Source organism: Plasmodium vivax, chromosome 12 (genome assembly GCF_000002415.2).
Source record: "Plasmodium vivax chromosome 12, whole genome shotgun sequence".
Taxonomy (NCBI): domain Eukaryota; phylum Apicomplexa; class Aconoidasida; order Haemosporida; family Plasmodiidae; genus Plasmodium; species Plasmodium vivax.
In genome coordinates this window covers 2,331,524-2,344,673 of record NC_009917.1, presented here as the reverse complement: position 1 = coordinate 2,344,673, position 13,150 = coordinate 2,331,524, and the positions used below count along the sequence as shown (strand labels likewise).

General features: G+C 42.2%; 1 protein-coding gene across 1 annotated transcript, besides 10 other annotated features; it reads right to left on the bottom strand.

Moving 5' to 3' along the window:
* Nucleotides 1–367: 367 nt before the first annotated feature.
* On the bottom strand, nucleotides 368–4,683 carry PVX_118020 (hypothetical protein, conserved; the record flags this gene model as incomplete). The annotated part of the gene is made up of 2 exons (XM_001615846.1): nucleotides 368–412; nucleotides 610–4,683. The coding sequence occupies 2 exons, from the start codon at nucleotides 4,681–4,683 to the stop codon at nucleotides 368–370; spliced, it is 4,119 nt and encodes a 1,372-aa protein (XP_001615896.1).
* Nucleotides 472–498: a microsatellite.
* Nucleotides 895–918: a microsatellite.
* Nucleotides 1,133–1,154: a microsatellite.
* Nucleotides 3,682–3,710: a microsatellite.
* A 1,521-nt stretch (nucleotides 4,684–6,204) lies between the features above and the next one.
* Nucleotides 6,205–6,234: a microsatellite.
* Nucleotides 6,235–6,263: 29 nt separating this feature from the next.
* Nucleotides 6,264–6,304: a microsatellite.
* A 698-nt stretch (nucleotides 6,305–7,002) lies between these two features.
* Nucleotides 7,003–7,028: a microsatellite.
* Nucleotides 7,029–7,132: 104 nt separating this feature from the next.
* Nucleotides 7,133–7,159: a microsatellite.
* A 200-nt stretch (nucleotides 7,160–7,359) lies between these two features.
* Nucleotides 7,360–7,379: a microsatellite.
* Nucleotides 7,380–9,137: 1,758 nt separating this feature from the next.
* Nucleotides 9,138–9,157: a microsatellite.
* Nucleotides 9,158–13,150: the final 3,993 nt, after the last annotated feature.

Sequence of the window (13,150 nt, the reverse complement as noted above, 5' to 3'; positions counted from 1 at the left end):
TGAGCGGTAAACCTGTTTGTTCTGCACCAGAGAGGTAAAGGCCTACTCCCGGTTTGCTTAAAATTCGCTCGCTGCGTTTTGGATAAGACGGTCCGCGCCGCAGCCACGGAAGGAAAAAAAGTTAAAAAAAAAAAAAAGCACATTGGCAAATTGGCAAGTTGACAGATTCACAAATGACAGATTGACAAATTGACAGGGTGACAGCTTGACAAATGAACGAATGGCCGCACGAAAAGGTGCTGCTCCATACAGTCAGGTGGGGGCTATATCCGGGGGACACCCCCCATGGGTCCTCTCCTTCGCCACATCTTCCGCCTCATCCTTCGCCACATCTTCCGCCTCTTCTCCTTCTCCCCCCCTTGGTGGCCTAAATCGAGTCCGGGGCATAGAGCTGCCGCAGCTGCGCAATGAGCTGTAAAGGGGTGCACGAGGAAAAAAAGCATATAGTAGTTAGTATACGTATTATTATACGTGTTAACTGCCACTGCGCGGTGGCCATGCGCTGTGGGCACAGAATGCTTTGCATATAATGAGCCATCAGCATCGGCATAACATAGTCGCAGCACCACCATAGCACCACCCCCTCGGGGCGAAACATTCCGGCCATACGTTCGCATCGACGGGAGACTTCACACGCCGCTTCCCCAGCAGGCCGCGCCGTTTGAGGTAAATCCGCTTGATCTTCTCGGCCAAAATCCCATCGTGGGTATACCTATTGAGCGCCTCGTGCAGCTTCATCGGAGTAGGCCACAGAGACAAAATCAACTCCGTAGCATCAGGCCCGCACATATTAATCAATCGCAGTTGCTTCCCAAAAACTTCCTTCACCAAATTGTTCTTCGATTTCTTAGAGTCATTGTTCCACTGGTCCCATTCGGATGCATTGTCTCGCAAATACACCTCCAACTCGTTGGTGTGTCTTATGGGTTCTCCTTCCCCCGTGTTAGCAAGCAGACGGATGCTTTCTACAATCTCTGTGTGCATTTCAGCCAATAAAAAAAAGGTGTGAGTCAGACTTTGGCTAGTCAAAATGGAGAACCCACTAACCAACTGAATACTATGCTGAGCATTTAGAAGCGTTTCATACGAAATTCTAGTCGAGCTGGTGTAATTCTTAAACGAATTGTTGCTGTTCTCTATGAGGTATATTATATGTGAGGTTTCTTTCGATCGCATGAGGCGATATTTTTGCTCATCATACCTTCCGTCGATTATGCTTGCACTTAGGTCGTTAAGGGTTTTCCGCTCTACTATCCACTTTAATACGTGCTCTTCGTACTCGGCGTTTTCTTCGCACGCGGCGGTATCTTCGCATGCAGCACTTTCTTCGAACGTCGCGGTTCCTTTTTTGTCTCCCTCCCGCCGGTCCTCCCTCCCTCGGTCGTAACCTCCACTGCAGTGAGCGTTGCTCTTTCGTAGGCTGCTCATTTGGCTGGCCTCGCCACTCCATTCGTGATGGCGCTGCTTCTCCTTGTTCGCACCTTTTCTGCCCCTTTTCCTCTTCGACTTAGCTCCATTATACACCCTCCTCCTGCACAACCAGATGATATCACCCAGGGGCAGGTTCCTAGTTAGGTATTTTACCCCATTGCGTTGGAATATTTTTTTCATCTTTTCATTCAGCTCCTGGCTCGTCCCTGATATGTCTCTGTTGTCGATCACCATGACGATTTCATACGGCCCATAGGTCACTTGCTCGCCCCCTTCGGTGTGCGTATCCCCATCAGGGTGTGCATCGCGGTCTTCCTTTCGCTTTGCCTTTTGGCTTAACTTACGCGCTCCTTTGGGACTTCCCCTCGTGTGGTCATTTTCGTTTTTTCTTTTCTTTTTTGTGCTCGCCTCCCCTGATTGAGCGTTTTTCTCCTCTTCGTCCAACCGCTTCTCCCCTTTTTTTTTTCTTCTTCTCCTTTTTGGCTCACTTTTTAACTCTCCTCCCCCGCTATCCAGCGAGGCGCTCCACTTTCGCTTCCCCTCCGTTTTACCCCCAACTGAGGAAATACGCCCACAAGAGGCATCTCCCCCCTCCTCTGCAAACAAATCGATTACGTCATCACTGCGCGGTTGTTTGTTGTTGCTCAAATTTGATGTAATCCCTTTGCAAAAGAGGTTACACTGGGGGGGGTTCTCCATTTGGAGATTGTCACGGGTAGACGGCCCCACTGATCTGCCTCTTTCGCTGCCCTCCCTACCGCCGAGTTGAAAACTTTGCTCATCCGATGTATCCCCATCAATGGTAAAAAAAACATTTTCGCGAGCGTCTTCACTAATATTGTGATTCCCATCACGGGAGAGTGCTTTTTTTATTTTCCTAATATGCAGTTCTGTCTCAGCATCTGCTGAATCTGGAGCACTTATATTCACCTCCCATGGTTGTACTTTGCAGTTCTCCCAGCTGCGAAACAGTTGGGAACCCTCCTCACTCTGCTCATCCCCATTCGGCTTGTTCCCGTCTGGAGATCTTTTAACTCCATCAGTTACACCACTGGGTTGCTTCCCCCCCTGGGAGGAACTCCTTTCGGGCAGGCCACTTCCCTCCCCTTCGACTTTATCTTCCCCTTTGCCTTTCTCCGACTCATCAGAGTTGCTACTCGACTGGTCCTCCTCAGCCCATAAATTATTTTCATCCCTTTTCTTTTTTTTTTGTATTTTTTCCCTCAAACTTATTTTCAACTTTTTTCTAATTTCTTTCTTTTTTCTTTCCATTTGTAATTCAAAATTGGCGAGATCATTTTTTTCTTCTTTCCACGGCATGGTTGATTCGCAGACAGAGTTAAGCGGATTATCCCATTCGTCACGAATCCTTTCTACTTTGTTGGCCAGTTCTGCCTGATTGGTTCCTCCGCTCTCCAGAGGACAGTTACCCGCTTGATCCTTTACCGCCATGTCAAAGGAGGTACCACAGTTTGCACCCTCAGACTTGCTCAAAAGTTCACTCTCCAAAAAGGAGGCACCCCCCTTTCGTGAGTAATCCTCCTTGGTATTATTCCCCCCCGCTGGACTATCTTCTTCATGATCGTGTAGTACCCCCCCCGGGTGTCCATTTGAACCATGTCTAAGGGGGAAAAAATCATCAAACAGATTTTCGCCAACAATTTTGCCCTTTCCAAACAAGTGGCTATTTTCACCATCACTGTAGGTAATTTCCTTCCTTAGTCGTTCCTCCGACTCGTTCATCTTGGTAGATAAATATTCAGCGCTTTTGAAACTGTCCTCAGATTTGATTATGTGGTTTGACTCGCTCACTTTATTTTCTTTGTCTCTCTCAGAAGTAGATTTTTCTTCCCCTTCTGCTGCATCTGCGGTGGGGTCCCTCGGTTTGGGGTTATCCGCGTGGGGGGGATCTTCCAGTGTTTTCGGCTCTTCCCCGTTCTGCTTCTCCTTTTCCTGCTTCCCCCTCCGCAGGAATTCCCTCCCCTTTACGGTCAACCTCACCTTGTTAACGATTTTCATTTTAGCCCTTTTCGCATTGGACACACTCGAGGGGGATAACACATTCGATGCCGCGCAACTGCTGGGTGTCTCCTGCACGTCATCCAGGAGGTGCCTCTTTTTGGCAACGCCACCACTTGCCTTATTTTCCCAAATGTCTACCTTCTCTACGAATTCCAATTTTATAAGCCTACTCAATTTCCTGAAATTTATTTTTTCAGAGTTCCTATAATATTTTAAAAATCCGATGGTTATTTCTTCCTTGCTAACAGCACAGTCGTCATATAAATCTTCATACTTGTCGAGAAACGTCATGACTCCCTTTTCGAAATCGTTCAATTCGATCTCATTCGTTTTTTTGCTTTCTTTATTTTTGCCAGTGAATCTCTTTTTCTTCACTCGCTCATTCGGGGGACCCCCTTTTTGAGTCGATGCTTCATCATCGCCCAAAAAGGAGTTTTCGTAATTTACGGCGCTGCTCGAAATGATTGTGTAGCCATTGATGTTGGTGCTGTTTTTGTATGTGTACGAGTTTGTGCTCAACTGTGGGGGGCTGCTCAGTTCGTTGGCCGGAGGGCAACTGTTCTCGCCACGCTTGCTCTCATGATTGGCAGTGCGATTAGCGCAATCGGAAGGATCAGTCTGGTCAGCCTTGTCAACCTGGCCAACCTTGTCAACCCGCTCAGCTGGATGGGCGCATGCTTTCTTCTCCTTTCCACCTTTCCGCTTCCTCCTTTTCACCTCCCCCTGGTTGCAGTCACTGTTCGAGTAATCATTTCTGATCTCCTTGATGTTCCTCATAATGCTATCATCGGACTCTTCGCCGATTCTCCTCAAATTATAAACCTCATTGTCCAGCTCCTTCAAAAAACGGTCCACACTTGTGATGACTTTATTTATGTGGGTGTAAATTTGAGAGGAATTCTCATTCGATGTGACGCAGCCATTGTGGATACTATTTTGCTTCTTTTCTTGAGCATCTTGCGACAGGGCCTTTTCAAAATAGTAGGAAAATCGCTTACCAACCCCCTTTAATTTATAGGCTTCCAGGCTATTTTTAATTGGCAAGGGGTACTTCAAAATGGAGCCCATAATTTTTTTAAAAGAGATAACCAAATTGGTGTATCCCTGAGCAATCGCCTTCCTTTTTAAATTGTTGAAATAATCGTAAAAAATTACATTTTCAGGATGTATGCTGTAATTTCTGCGAATTTTCCTGTTCGCCAACTTTTTCAAGAAGTCACTTCCTTCCATTTAGGAGGAGTTTTTGATCTGGTGTGTGCGCGGGATGAACTGACGCCAGACAATCCGCAAACGCAGAGCGACGAACAGGGAACACAACAAAAAGTGACAACATGAAAAGCAACTGAACGAGTAATAATGCCACTAAAACGGAGAACAAAGTTACAAGCGAAGCATTTCGTAATGACAAAGGAGTAAAGAAGTGGGGAAACGGACTGGAAGAACATAAGGTGACACGAAAAATTGAAGTTCACCAGTACAAGACGTAACTGTTGTTATTTTGTTCCATTTCTTTTGTTTTATTATATACATATTTTTTTTTTTTTTTTTTTTTTTTTTACCTCCTCAGGTGTAACTAGGCACACACGACTACATTTGCGCCAAAGCTAACCCCTCCTTTTTGCCCAATTCTGGTACAACACAAAAGGCATTCCAATGTGACCATATGCACAAAGCCGCACTTGTTAATCCTTACCCTGTTTGCCCACCCGGTGTGGCAGAAACACACACTTTTTGAACTAGCCGTGATGGGAATACACAAAATTGAAAATTTACCTTACCTGTTCATACTTTTATTTGGATAAATGGCATTTTTGGCTATTTAGAAAAAAAAAAAAAAAAAAAATAGCCAAAACTGTTTATATAATTTTTTGGCAACAAATTCGAAATGGCTCGTTTGCGCATCTGCGGCGAAGACTAACGTATGAGATGGGAAGATACGCAGAGAGAAATAGAACAAAATGGTTGACACATACATGTACGTGTAAATAAGTACACCCATACATGCTTTCATAAAAGATGAATTAAACAAATGGGGGGCTTTTTCCTTCCCTTTCGTATTTGCTAAAATGTTGCCATTTTTTTAATCACAATGAAGCAGAAATTTGCGGCGTTCCTCCTTTTATTCCATCTGAAAATCGCGTAAAATTAAAGTACGCATTTCCGCAAAATTAACCCTTTACGTATGACCCCCAAAAGTTATCACCCTTTGGTTCGTCCTTAAAAATATTTCACATTGAAAATTCAATGCGCTTTAAACGTTCTGATCGGATCGATGCAGTTTTAGAACGTACCTGAGGCTTAGCACGTTTCCTTCGGCGGTATTTTTCTTGCATTCGTTTTTCTCGCCTAGGTGTGCACGTGTTTATTCATGTTGACGGGAGAACTGTTAAGTGTGCGTTTTAACCTTTTATTGCTTAACAGTTCGATCGTAACTCTTCGGCGTTATATTCGTTTGGCCATTTTTCCCTTATTCGCTACGCAACATGTTCTAGCATTTTTCCAATGTGCCATTCGCATGCGCACGAGTATTCTTCGAGAAAAAATCCCGTTCGTGAAATTCGCGGCATGCCGTTCCGCACTTTGTCAATTTAAATTTGTTTTTAGCTCCTGAATCGTTGATCCAATGAAAGAACGCTCAAAAATTGCACATGGCACGATAGGAAGATGTGAAAAAGGGTGCTACATATGTTTTAACATTTGTGTTCAGAGAAAACGACTCAAGGGGAGAAACACCCTATGCATGTATTTTTTTTTTTTATTATTAAAAAGGTAGAATACGCAAAAATTGACACATTTTTGCAAAAAAATACAATCTTTTTAAGAAAGGCGTTATTGCGATTATGTGCAATTCCCTGAGTACTTTTTGCTTCTACACTTCACCCTCTTTTCTGTAATGTTTTTTTTTCCATCCTTTGCCCCCATTCAGCTCCTTTTCTACTTTTTTACTCTGGCCACTGATCATAACAGGCGATACGCATTGGAATTTTTTTTCATTCGCATGTTAAAGTTGCGCAGTGAGCGCAAAAAGGGTCGATTCGTAATATTTGCTATTTATCATGTGCAAAATATGCATATGCCCGAAACTGTACATGAAACAATCAATGATCGCTCAAAACGTGTGAATTAATCTTAAAGAATAATTTTGAACCAAATAAATAATTAGCACTGAACATGTAGCCACATGTGCACATGCGCAAATAAAAAAATATTTAGTGGAAGTTGTAAAAATGCAACTCAGAATTTTTTTTTTGGGCGTTTGAAAAATTTAGGGGTGTGCTACACAGGAGTGAACGCAAAAATAATGCCTTTCCTTCTTAATGATAGCAAAAAATGCGCGTAAAAAAATAAATGCACATGTATGTTTATGTGAACGCGGAGGGGGATGTACCACAAGGTGGGTTACTTTTCCCGCTTCAGGAAAAAACCAGCAGAAATAGAATATCACACGTCGACCAGAGGTTGGCGTAACCCCCAGGTGGCATCAGGTCAAAGTAAAAGAACGGAATGTTCCATCTGTTCAAAATGTACCAATTTGTGCCAAACGTGTTATGAAACGATTACTGTGGGTGCGATTCGGTTATAACGGGAAAACCTGCACAAAAAAATGCATAAGCACAATACCGATTAGGCATATTTATACGTATGCATGTGCGCCTACACAGGGAGGTATCACCCGTAGGTATGTTTGCACGTACGTATGAATGCATGTAAAAGGGTTATGTGCATATGAAAAAAGGAAATTAATTTTTTTTTTTTTTTTTAATTTGTGGATATGATAAAAGAGAAGTGAAAGGTGTGGTAATAAAAATTAAGCAAAAAAGGAAAGAAAAAAAGGCTGCAACGTAACGCATGCGGTTGCAAAGTTAGCGCAAAAGGCGTTGTGGCGGAGGAGGAAAAATGTCGAACATTACCAGGGGGTACACCTGTTCTGATTTAGCTGCATGTAAAGACAGAACATACAGAACGTACAGTACATACAGTGCATACAGTACATGCTCGCTTTGCTGGGGGAAAATTATTCCCCGAGCAGTTGTAATATGCACGTCGCAAGCAATTACCTTTTTCCCTACCTGCATGCTTGATGTGAATGTAAAAATAAATGCGCAAAAAGGTGGAAAAAAAAATGCAAGCAAAAAATGCAAGCAAAAAATGCAGTTAAAAATGTAGTAAAAAAAGTAGTTAAAAATGCAGTTAAAAATGTAGTTAAAAAATGTGATTAAAAAATATAAATACAAAACGAAAAAAAACTTACAACGCAAATTCACCTACGCGTACATCCCCGCGACATACCATTTTTACATTTTTTTTTTTAATTTATTTTGTTAATTTATTTTTTAATTATTTTTTTAATATATTTTGTTAATTTATTTTTTTCATAATAACAGTGATCCTACGACAAATTAAAATTCCTATTTTTGTAATAATTATTTTTTACCGTTTTATGTCAATTGTTGCGCGCGGAAGATTTGAGGAAAAGCCGAATAGATCTTTTCGCAGTTGTAACTATTTCGATCTGCATCATACAGCGCCATTCGTTCGTTAATTCTTCGCGCGCGTGACTAAAAAAAAAATTGTGAGCGTGTACATAGGGATGAGTAAAACTACGAACAAGAGGTGTACACGGATGTGCTGACGTGCGAGTGTATATTCGTGCATGTTACTACGTACGCGCAATTATCCTGCGCGCGCGGCACTTTCGAATTTTTCTGGTTTGCATATTTTTTTTTTATTTCTTTTTCCCCCTGGGCCAAGAAATGCCTATTGTTTATCCTCGTGTGTATATTGACCTGCGCTAAGCGGATTAGCGTTCAGGTTGCGAAGAAAAGCGAAGGAATGCGAATGATGTGAAGGAACGGCCCAGGCGTACACAAGATCTTTTTATTTTTACACATGTAGCAGGTTAATCGTTCATCCGGTTAACCTGCTAAACGATTAACCGGCTAAATTGCTAACCCGCCAGATGGCTCCCCACAAATCGCACCCATTTAACGAAACAGTGAACCAAAAAAGTCACGCAACAAAAGTAGCAAACTTCTCACGCAGAGTCAAGCGAACAATTACCCCCATAGGCCGAAAAGTGCCCAAATTTTTGCCCCAAAAAAAACTATAAAAAAAAAGAAAGCAAATAAAAAAAAAGGAAAAAAAAAAAAACAAATAAAAAGAAAGAAAGCAAAAAAAAAAAAAATATATTAACAACAAATGCATGATTTTGAAAACACACTTGCGCAAAAAAAAAAAGAAAAAAAAAAACTCCTGTTCATTTTACATATGCATGTTTAACAACCCCTTTGCAACAATTTTGTGAAATTCCCCCCCTAAATGTCACGATAAATAAATGCATTAATTGTAAAGCGGCCATTCGTCATTTTGCAAGTTATGTTAAAATACACAAATGTGTGCTTACTGCAAATGTATGTATAATTACATATGTACAACTATTTTTTTTTTTTTTTTAAATAAATGTCTAACAGTTCATTTGCGTATGCGTGAATAAATGTAAATATAAATGCAAATGCAAATATAAAAATAAATATAAATTCACATTAATTAGTAATTCATAATTTTTCCATGCCTTTTTTTTTTTTTTTTAAACATTACAATTGTTTGCTTTTCTTCATAACGGAAATACATTTGTTTCGTTTTTATTTTGTGTTCACGCTTTTTACGCGAGGGGGTCAAAATAAAATCAGGCCAAAAATAGTAGCAAGTGCTGGAAAGGTAGGAGCAAGGAGGAGCAGAACAGTGGAGAAGCGGTGAAGCGGCGAAGCGGCAAAGTAGCGAAGCGGCAAAGTAGCGAAGCGGCAAAGGGACAAACAGCTCACCGACCAGTCGAGCGCATCAAATCGCGAACTAGCAAGGAGCGAGGCGGTCAACAGGAAACGCCAACTTTCACATTGCAGATTAGCGGAGGAGCCAATTAAATGGCCCAGGGTACACTATTCACCGCCCTCAGTTTGGCACGAGTTAGTAGATTTTCCTATTTGCCCAGTAACCAAAATTTGCATTTCGCGCTGAGAAGTTTGCGTTGCGCGAACGTGGTGCAGAGTGATCGTACTGAGCGATCGAGCCACTGAGTGAAAAGGCGATCGTCACTTCGTTTTGCCTCATTTGTATCGCGTTTACTCCATTTTTGCTTCGCATTCCCCTTGGTTTAAATTTTTTTTTAATTGCATTTTTATTTACGTAACATTAAGATCTGTGTGGTTTGCCCAGGTGAGCCGTTTGCAGCCGCCCCCCGTGTGTAAGTCACCACATGCGCGCAGGGGCATATGTGCGTGCACGCGTAGGTGAGTATCTACATATATCCACCCGTACGCTCCTTTGCATGCTGCCTAACCCGCGTACACCCCATTTCGTTGCACGCGCAGTAAGTTCATTACAACTCGTGTCTTTGCCCCATTTGGTGTAAAGTTAGAAAGCGCAAGTGAAGATTGACGCTGGGTGACCATCAACGCTTTGCATGCCCTTGTTCACAAATCTGCATGAGTGTATGCCCGGCCCAACCGCGCTATTGTAACCGCGCACGATTTTACACTTACACTGGCACATAATTAGAACCCCCAACAGTGGTACAACGCGTCTACCAATCATTTTCCAACCGCGTGTTTTTCCCTTTTATTTATATTCACATGTGAAATACCCACTGTTCCACGTTCGTGCTGGGAAAAGAAAACGGTCGGGGAGTTCCCCACCTCGCGCTCTTAATCCGCAACGTACACAAAAGGTAATTTTTATTTTATGGTTTCACTATTTTGTTTTGTTTATTTTTACTTATTTTTTATTTTTTTATTTTTTCGCCTTCTCAATTAGATTAAATGAAGAAGTGTACCTTTTGCATGCCGACGTATCTGTACATTAGTTGCCCCCGCGCGAGCCCTTTTGTGATTAAAAAAAAAAAATAATAACACGTAAGAGTGTACATTCGCGTGGCAAAATTTTTCGCTGTGTTCTTTGTAGACCGCCCGAACAGGAGCAATCGTGGACAGGGGCTGCATAGGCCTACATGCGCATACGCACATGTGTACATATGTATATGTGCCTACTCTTGTATGCCCACGCGTAATTGCGAACGGTACCTTGTACGTAGTTTTTTATTTTATTTTATTTTTTTACCCTAGTTGTACATTTCACTGCAAGGTGTGTTTCCACGAGGAATTCTCCTTTGACGTGTTACGCTGTTTGCCCCATCGAGTGAAGCGCGAATTACGCGAATAAAGCCTGCACCGGGTGTTCACCATTTGTGTGCGCAATAGGAATGTACTCATTGCATAGTTCTGTGGGGAGCATGCACGCCGCCTCCCCTGCCAGATGCGCGAACATTCATTTGAGGTGCACTCAGTAAGGCATAACATGCTAAGCAGTAGTTGCGCTTGGAGGAGTACTTCTTGTGAGGAGTTAACTTTCCGCTCGAGCACGTTTTACCTTTTTTGCACCCTCCCCTCCTCGCTTGCTCAGCAAGGTGTATGAGAGTTCCCCCACCCGTAGTGTACACATTTGCCTGTTCGCGCAGCTCTATGTGCCGAGGATTCCCCCGTGGAAAGAACGAACGCGACCGTTAGATATACGCTCGTATGCCTCTTCCACCTCTGTGTTTTATTTTGCATACGTAACTGTATGGGCACGCTTCATAGGAGCGCCTGCGAGGGGTTACCAATGCACATTTGCACCATCACGGATAAGAGCTCATGTACAATAGGTAAGCAGATACTCCTGCCTGCTTTGATGTAACTGCATCACTACCCTTAGAATCTTTTTGGTGTCTTTGCACAGAGCAGAGGTGGGAGGGGGTTGTTCACTCCTCGCGCAACGCCCGCCTTTTTTTGCCCCTATATATATATGCGTACATGTGTACATCCCGTTATACGCGTGCCCATCCCTGCGCTCCAATTCCTCGCGGGCAGGCATGCCGCACATGCGCGCATCGTTTCAGCTGCGTCCTTCCCGTTTTGTTACCATTAGCATAAACATATCGAGGTTGGCATTTTTTTTTTTTTTTTTTCCCCCACGTTATAATTATTTTTACGCCTCGTACAATTTTTATTAATATTTTTTTTTTTTTTTAGCGTATTTTTACCACCTTTGCATTATTATTACGCATTAGGATGTGTTCACCTCCACTTTGCTAATTATCGAGTGAGCCATTTCTGTTTTTTTTTTTTTTTTTTTTTTTTCTTAGCAGCTTGATGAGAGTAGTACATGCTACATTTGAATGAATTGACGCAACACAGGGGTAGTACATTTTTCACCGTAGCATCGTTATAGTTAAATTTTATCATGTTGGTACGTCCCCTCGTACTATAAGTTTTTTTTTTTTTTTTTTTTTTTGCGCGTCATTTTGTTCTACTGTGTATGGAGGCAACTTTATAGTAGCCCCTGGGAAAAAAGTACGCGCAGGTACATATGCATGAGTATATTTTCTATGTGTGCTTTTTATATGTGTGGGAGGAGGGGCTACACAATTGTACTCATTAAAGTGATACGCCCTTAGGGGGAAACTCATATGTATCTTTGCCCCCGCAGAGGCACTTCCCAAAAGTGTATATCTTTGTAGAACCAATAGGTGTAATCTTGCACTTTGCGAGGCATTGCATTTTGGTGTTGGCGCTGTGCTAAATTTTTTACACTTTTTTTTTTTTTTTCACGCGAACGTTATTTATTTATTTACTTACTAATTTTTATGTGTATACCTACCCACACGTTGCTACATTTTTGTGCGCAATTGTATTACCGTACAACGTGTATGTTCACTCCGCGTTTGCGCGAAATTCACATTTTTTCCCTGTCCCTCCTTCCCCCCCCCATAATTGTACGGCGAATCTCAAAGCGTTATGTGTATTTTCCCGAGTAGCCAAAAATTAAATCATTGCTCCGCGTACCACTTGTGCATCTGCGCGCAAGTACACGAGAGTGTGCCTGCGTGACTCGCCTATACATACACAGGTATACACCGCTGAGCATCTCCGAGCTGTACCCTCTTGTGCACGAGTTACCCCCGCCGCGCCGACACGCACGAAGGGGCATACGTATGCAGAGGGAAGTAGGCAAAGGGACATACGCATAAGTACATACGTGCATAACAAAATATGCATTTTTTTTTTTTTTCTTATTTTTTTCGCCCCCCGTGTTACCCCTATTTCTTACTATTTCTTACCATTTCTTATGACGTGTTCATCACATTATATCCCCCATTCTGCATTTTTTTTTTTTTCTTCACACCTTTTCTTCATCGTTCCTTTTGATGTATTTTATTTTTTTTCACAGTTGGTTTGTTCATTTTTCCATGCGAGTTTGCGATTGTTCGCTGGGATAATCGCCACTGCTTTTCCATTTTAGCATCATCACCACAATCGTCACAATCGTTATAATCGCAATCATTATATAATCACAATCATTATATAATCACAATCATTATATAAGCACAATCATTACTATAATCACTATCATCATCACAATCGTCACTATCTTTCCTATCATCACTATTATTATTTTTTTTCCTTTTTTCGATCCTCGCCTTTTCACTAATTTATTTTCACTTTTTACTAATTTTTTTACTAATTTATTTCCATCTTAGTACCATTTCTTCATTTTTCCATCGCTTGGGTGCCACTCCTTCGCTCCTTCGTCCCTTCGTCCCTTCATCACTTCGCCACTTCACCAATTCGTCACTTCACCAATTCGTCGCCACCCCGCGCCACCT